This window comes from Limulus polyphemus, unplaced genomic scaffold, assembly GCF_000517525.1.
Source record: "Limulus polyphemus unplaced genomic scaffold, Limulus_polyphemus-2.1.2 Scaffold2007, whole genome shotgun sequence".
NCBI lineage: Eukaryota > Metazoa > Arthropoda > Merostomata > Xiphosura > Limulidae > Limulus > Limulus polyphemus.
Window position 1 is genome coordinate 1 of NW_013667617.1, and position 8,039 is coordinate 8,039.

General features: G+C 34.0%; 1 protein-coding gene across 3 annotated transcripts in view; it reads right to left on the reverse strand.

Annotated features, from left to right (window-relative positions):
* Window positions 1-4,003: 4,003 nt before the first annotated feature.
* The window catches only part of LOC106465636 (mucin-17-like), a 27,893-nt gene continuing 23,857 nt past the window's right edge, over window positions 4,004-8,039 (reverse strand). For all 3 annotated transcript variants that reach the window (XM_022393574.1, XM_022393575.1, XM_022393573.1), the window contains 2 exons: window positions 7,401-7,483; window positions 4,004-5,319 (listed from right to left, as the gene is read on the reverse strand). In XM_022393574.1, the coding sequence (XP_022249282.1) occupies window positions 4,395-5,319; window positions 7,401-7,483 (1,008 nt within the window). In that variant the 3' untranslated portion in view covers window positions 4,004-4,394. The remainder of the gene's footprint in view (window positions 5,320-7,400; window positions 7,484-8,039) is intronic.

The window sequence follows — 8,039 nt, forward strand, 5'->3', positions numbered from 1 at the left end:
AATTTCCACAGTCACTTTAAATTTAACAATCTTTATAAAACACGCTATCAATCACAGTGATTCACACACTTTACTTACAGTGTCTACTGTTCGTTTGACTCAATTATCTCTATCTTCAATGTATCTGCATATCTATCTATAGCTGGCTTTATCTGCCGGCTTATATACTAAAAAAGAGGGCGTTTAGTAAACACTGGGCATTCGCGAGGTTCCTCGATAAGTCATGTTCCTTCTAGAAACTACAGCACCCATGCTCCCAGAGTCGCGTGACTTCCGCTGTCGTAACAATACTAATTTCCAGTTTTGCGTATTGCTGTTTTTATGGGCGTTTTTACCACTACTTCGCCCCCTGTTAATGGATCTTCACCAAATTTGGCATGAAGATTTGTTGGGTCCATACGGAGATACACGTAAACTTGCGATTTCATATTTTGTGTTTTGCAGTTTTTATGGGCCTTTTTACAATTACGTTTAGGGAAGTAACTTTTCATATCCCAAGATAACCTTTCATTAATCATGAATTTACATAACTTCCACCCAGGGGACGGGTACTCCAGCTAGTATAGAACATAAATCCATTACTTCTATATGTTAAACATAAGAAAAATACAATTATAGGTATTAGGTAGAGAACAAAATAATACATTGTAAAATTAAAGGTTTAATTTTACATCGAAACAACACAGATAATGTGTTTGTGTAAGTTTCTAAATATTATCTTTGATTTTAAATTGAAAAGTAAGTTGAGTTGTTTGGCTAGCTGTGAGAGTGATTGATTATACCAATTAAATCGAGGGCCGAACAAGAGTTTAAGTTTTATTCTGTACAAAGTTTCTTAAAACACCTGTTGTTACAAAACTGTCATATTTTTAATAGAAACCACACACAAAATTCATATTATCATTTCCACGAATAGTATAAAACAATAAGATTTGTAACAACAGGTTTAAAAAAACACGCATAGAAGTGTTAGAATTCACATTATTGGTGGAAATGATCATATTTAAATGTTTGTTCGTACTAATTTCATATTCATAGAATGCTTGAAAACAGTGTGTCTTTCGTTTCAGTATCTTTATGCAGTTGACATTATTTGTTACATGAAAAGTGAAATTTTGATCCTTTTTCTATATCGGCCCTCTATTTAGGTAATACCCGGGTAAGGACGGCTAGTATTCTGTAACTCACTAACTGCTCACTTGTTACTCATTGATATCATACTCCCTACACGAATATTTCAGATTATAAAATCCTGTGCTCCCTAACGAAAATCTTTTATGGTAACACTTGATTTTTTGTCCTCAAAATGCGCGCATATTTTACTATCTAAATGAGGAAGCGCGCGCACTTCTACGGATATAAACAAAAGGTAGAAGTAAATACACTTTAGCAGACATTTTGTACAACATAGTAAAAGTTTATCAAAAGGTCTAATGTTAGGTCGTTAAAATATGATTAGATTGTTTGTTTTGAATTTCGCGCAAAGCTACACGAGGGCTATCTGCGCTAGCCGTCCCTAATTTAGTAGTGTAAGACTAGAGGGAAGGCAGCTAGTTATCACCACCCACCATACAACTCTTGGGCTACTCTTTTACCAACGAATAGTGGGATTGACCGTCACATTATAACGCTCCCACGGCTGAAAGGGCGAGCCTGTTTGGTGTGACGGGTATTCGCGCCCGCGGCCCTCAGACTGTGAGTCGAGCGCCCTAACCACCTGGCCGCAAAGTAAGATTATAAGTTTGTTTACTGACAGTATTGTAAGATAAAGTTTAGCCCTAACTAAACTAAAGTAAAAAACGTAAACAAGTGAGTTAATTTACCTCTTTACCGAATATCTCTTTCACTCTGTCCCTTAACCCTCGGGGTCAAATAATTGTGTTTATGATGGTATAACTACGTTTTTTTTAATGTAATTAACTTAATAGATAATTATACCTTTTATTAGTGTTAGGTTTTAATTCTTGATTCTTAATACTTCCAAATCTTTAAAGTTCTAAAATTAGAAGAAAAAAAAAAGGAAAAACCTAAGCATGGAGAGTTGATAGCATGCCGGTGCCGTGAATCCAAGGGTTCGTGATTTGCATACAGCTGTCAAGTAAACCCACTCAAAACGGTTTTGGTGCTGTAAGTGCTGGTACAAGTTTTTACCTATCCTCAAAGGTGGGTTATACATAACATTGACAATGGAAGTTGAAACTTGTATGATAAGTTATTCGAGAAAATCCGCTGTCTGGTGAAAAGGAACTTGTAGTAATTAAACGATTTATATTAGGTATGAAGTCAAAGTCCTCCTTTTACGTTTTATTTCTTTTTATTGCAAACTTAGAATGTTAATATTCAGGATATAAGAACAGTAAACACTGTTATTTAGTCGGGTGTAATTATATCATTAACAAACTATTTTATAATTAATAAACACACGGAACTAAAATACGGATAAGCCAAATATCATTCATTGAACAAACCCGACATTTAGTGAAATAGCAATAATTTAATCTTTATTTCCTTTACTAAATAATGAGTTTATACTACACAAAATAAAGAGAACCAGCAGTGTTCGTTAATTAAGCATCTTTCCTACGTGTACACACATACAAACACTAATTCGCAGGTTCTTGTGATCTCAACATGCACTTTAAAAAACAACTTTGAGCAATTATTGACTTACGTAACTTTAAAATACCTAACTGTACTTTTTCACCAAAACTCCGTTGCTAATATTCACATGTATCTAACTTAGCTGAAATCCGCACAGTTATCATACAAAACTACGGGTTTTACGAAACAAATGCTACCGTGAATCAGCCCTCTTTCCGGATTAGGCAATATTTCAATACTTCATAGCTGGAGATGACGTCATAAATCATTTAAGATGACGTCATAAACTAATGATGTGAAAGCACCTTGGAACAAGTAATCATACGTGACTGGAAAAAAATAATTCATTTTTCTAGACACATTTCAACTAAAAAAAATTGGTATTTCAAAAAGGCATTCTTTTATCTAGGTTTAATATCTGTGTTCCTCTATTCAACCCAAATATCTTATGTTGTTTTGGCTCAGCTTCAAGCAATACTTGCAAGTAAAACTAGTTTCATCATTACAGTGACAACACAGAAAGGTGTTAATCATTTATTTTATTTTACAAAAATGGTTACTGACATCTGCATAAAAAAAAAAAATCAAACATAATTAAGTTGTTTCCAAATATCATTAACAAATAATTTTATTAGCACAAATCAAAAAACTACTTCAGTGGGAATTTTGAGAGAAAATGGTAAAAAAAAAGAATAATAAACTGTTTTCAAAACTTAGATCTGATCATATCACACGACTCTGATGAACTGTACATCAAATACATATATTTATCTGTTCCAATATTCTCTCCAGTATTTGCACTGTATTCTTTATCATACATGAATCAATTTCTATGCTTTCATATAACCTAGTATTTTTCTCATCTTACTGAATGTTAAATAGCAACATCTATTTTCTGATCTATTAAATATAAAAGACACACACTTCAAATCTCCTAGTACAGTAAATGCAACAATTAACTTTCTGCATGGATATTTTTAAACTTTCTCCAACTGTAACTAATGTTCGCTTTTTTTTTTGGGCTTAGTATCACCCATTTATAAAGAAATAAAATCAAGCCGAGGTAACAAAAAAACAAATTTATATTCACATTTAATGGAAAAATAAGTAAGTAAGTAAAGCAACTTAATAAGAATTACTTCTCACAAAAGGCAGTAAAAGTTGTTTTTGCAAACTTGTAAGAACAAAAAGTACAATAAAAATGCTACTACCAAACAAAGTTTAAAGGATAAAAAAGGCAAACATAGGTTTTAAACTTTATAAGAGAAATGGAGTTTCTGTAACAGCCAACAGTTTGTTTTAAATAATTTCACTGTCGTCCGGTGTTGTTGACTTTCATCCCAGTTTAACTGCCGACATTACACAATAAATAACGGGATAGGCCTAGAATACACACGCATCATTTTTACTGTAAAAAAAATAATAAAAATCACAACACAAGTACTGATACTTTGCTTATCTAAAATACGTGCTCGGACACAAATCAATTGTGCCTGCTACTACTACTTAACCTCCTTGTTGGACCAGAAAGCTGTAATTATTACAGAAAAATAATATTTCTATTATCTTGTTTCTTTGTTTTTTTCAAACCAGCACACTAAACTATAATCATATCAAAACACAACTTTGTCACGTTGAAAACTTATTTCACAAATCAAGCTATGAACAGCACCAAAGTATTGGTTTTTCTCACATTTAAAACACCTCTCAAGTTATAATTTTTTTTATGGAAAAAAAGGCACCAATTGTTGAATTTACTTTTAAATCCAAATATCACGAGTGTTACAATACTTTTAACAATGAGGCATACTCATTGCATTGAAAGCTCTACTAGGTGAGATAAATGAACTATTTGTTGCAGCCAAAGATGAAGAAGAAACTGTGGACCAGAGTTGGGTGTCTGGTTTATTAATATGTGACAAGCTGTCCAAACACTGGCTGCAGTTCACTGTAGTACTTCTAGGAGATGAACCTGCATTGGGAAGTACTGATGTGGAAGTGCTTTTCTGAAAGACGTGACGACTTAGTTGAGGTGACGAAAGGGGCGTCTTTATTAGTGATCCACATGGAAGGGTGCTTTCGCTGTATCCACATTGTAACTGTTTTTGTTTCATCTGATTCAAGGTCATCTTTGGTTCTGTGGTCTTGCTAGGTCCAGCACATTCCATGAGATTTAAGAGTGATTTTGCTAAATTTCCAGGTGGGGACTTAGTTGATGGGTAGCTTAGGTTCTCCTCCGGTTGGTTCGCATGGTACGAGTACTGCATGGAATTAAACAAATGGTCTCTACATGTACAGGAAGATACACTATCATAATCCAAACATATGGTTGTATTCTTATTCACTATGGGTACCGGAGCACTTTGATTCTCGGAAAGATGGAGAAACGACTGGCAAGATTCTACAGGAGAGCTACTAGCAGAATGAAAAGACCCCGGAGAAGAGCTCAAAGAAAGATTTGTGGGTCGATGTGATGAATGCTCATGGGTATTGGGTCTAGATGGTAAATGTCCTTGGGTGTTCTTAATGTGTGGCTTCTTCTGAAAACTCTCAGCACAAGATCCTACCTCATGGCTCATCTCAACACTAGTCTGCTGATTTACATTCAAGTTAGATACTGGTGTGTCATCTGTACTTGGAGGTCTACTTCTAAGACGCTTAAAGATAGCTAACTCAAGTTGATGTCTTTGTCTCAACTCATCTCTTTCTCTCTTTTGTCTGAAAGCAAAGTTTTAAAGGGTCAATGACCAACAAAAAATAAATATTAATGATGAACACATTTTTATAGCAAAAACATAGGTGCTTGAAACCCAGTGTTAAAAAGTTAAATTATGATCTGAACATTTTTATTACGTTCCAAATGTGATGAAGAACAAAACTAAATAAAACAAATTTTTCTTTAATATTCATGCAGCAAGAATGTTTTTACTAAAATATTTTTAAAAAGGCAGCATGTTTGTTTTCTTGCTAGTTAAGTAGTGAGAGGGTGTATTAAAGAGATACTTCTGAAATTCTTATTAACCAGTAGTGGTTTGGTTTTAATTTCATGCAAAGCTGCACGAGGGCCATCTGCACTAGCCATCCCTAATTTAACAATGAGAGACTAGAGGGAAGGCAGCTAGTCATCACCACTCACTGCCAACTCTTGGGCTACTCTTTTACCAACGAATAATGGGTTTGACCGTCACATCATAATACCCCTACCCCTGAAAGAGCGAGCATGTTCGGTGTGACAGGAATTCGAACCCGCAACCCAAAAATTGCGAGTGGAGTGCCCTAACCACCAGGCTATGCAGCCTTTTGTATAATTTGTTTAACAACAACCCATAACCAATTTTGGTTCACTACACTCAGTAATTTCTACTAACAATGCTCTTACAAGATGATATAAAATTTACCACAACTGTTATGTTTTTATGACTCGTGCTTTCCTCAAAAATTTATATCATTAACTATAAATGAAACAAGAGCCCAATAATATTTTAAAAGATCTCTCAGTAACAGTTTTGATAAGTGTTTACCATAATTTTAAATCAGGATAAAATAAAGGTTTAATGCTACAAACAAAACATCTGTCGAACATATACACAGCAGCAAAAGAAGTACAGTTCACACGGATAATGAAACAAAACTCACCTCTATTCTATAAATGTAAATATTTAACTTAGCAGTGATTAATGGTATTAAATGCAGGTGTTTTTGGTTAAACTTTTTTGATGCAATTCATATGTTATTACAGATACTAATAAATAAACTTAGTATTCTGAAAATTCTTTAATTTCGAAGTCTGAGTTCAAGGGAGGCCCAACGTCTTGGATCCACAAACGAATTGGTGCATAAATAGTTTAGAAAATGTTTAAAATGTTATCAAGTTCATCCCCTAACAGCAAAGCCTATTGCATCCAAAAGTACTGTTACTGGTGGCATAAGATAGCAGGGCAGGATGTAGAGTGGAGGCTTGAGATTAACAAACTACATAAGTTGAAATAGAGCCCAATTTATCGCTGAAAACAAAAACATTGTGAGTACTCAAGTAAGGAGTGCATCAACTAATACTTTTGGCAATACTGTGTGTAAAACATTGCAACAAGTAATTAGCTAATGCACTCCTCACTAGATGTCACCACTATAAAAATCATAGTCTTTGTTTTTCAACCTGCCTGTGTCAAGAATTAATGAATAGAGGTGTAATTCCCCCAAACTGGTCTACCTTAGTGACCAAGTGGTGACTCAAACGAGAGACTGTTTGTTTTGAATATTATTTTCTATAATAAAATTCATTCTTCAATTTAAAAACGATTTATTGAATACCTCATAATTTTATTTTCTCTGGTATTTTTTAGTTACAATTTATCGGTTATTCACATATGAAAACATAAGATAACTTTCACCTTAGGTTATCAGTATTTAAAAATATTGTTGATAGGTGCCTGACTGCACAATGCTTTTATTATTACTAAACATCAACTGAAGTTAGTAACTTAAATGTAAGAAAGAAAATTAATCCACTTCTCCACAGATGTTAATGATCAAAGCATCAAACTCAAAAGTAGGAAATACATAACCCTGAAACGGAGATAATTAAGGATCAAACTCATTCTGGAACCTTATTCATCAGATGTATGGTTAATTTTTTTAAACAAAGGTATAACATTACTGCATAAATCTCTAACATATTTGCAGTCACAGCCAATTAAGTGTTAGTGAACCCAATGTTAAAACCATATGCATTTCAGCATTATGTTAGACCAAAAATAATGCTATATAATTAAACTCTTCCCAACAATATATTCTTATACCTTTCTAACACTTTCAAGTATTCACTCCTGGCATCATCCTCCTCAATATCAGAATCTTGTCTCTCTTCACTTGCCAAGGCATTCTAAAACACACACAAATTATTAAGATCTAGTCAAGTTCACTATTCTGAAGGCAATAATGAAACTGAAGTATTTGTTCTTTCTCTGAAGACTGCTTAAAATTGTTCTTAGCAAATTTAGGAAGATAAAAAACATGCTACTTCTCTATTTGAAAACACAACCTTAACTTATTGTCTAATGCTACAATGCAGAAAGTACTGGTAAGTGTGAAAGACAAGATCTGTTACACTGTAGCAAGTACTGGAAAGTATGAAAGACAGGTTGTGCTACAGTACAGCAAGTACTAGTAAGTGTGAAAGACAGGTTGTGCTACAATGCAAGTACTGGAAAGTATGAAAGACAAAATCTGTTACACTGCAGCAAGTACTAGTAAGTATGAAAGACAAGATCTGTTACACTGCAGCAAGTACTGGTAAGTATGAAAGACAGGTTGTGCTACAGTACAGCAAGTACTAGTAAGTGTGAAAGACAGGCTGTGCTACAGTACAGCAAGTACTAGTAAGTGTGAAAGACAGGTTGTGCTACAATGCAAGTACCTGGAAAGTATGAAAGCAAAAT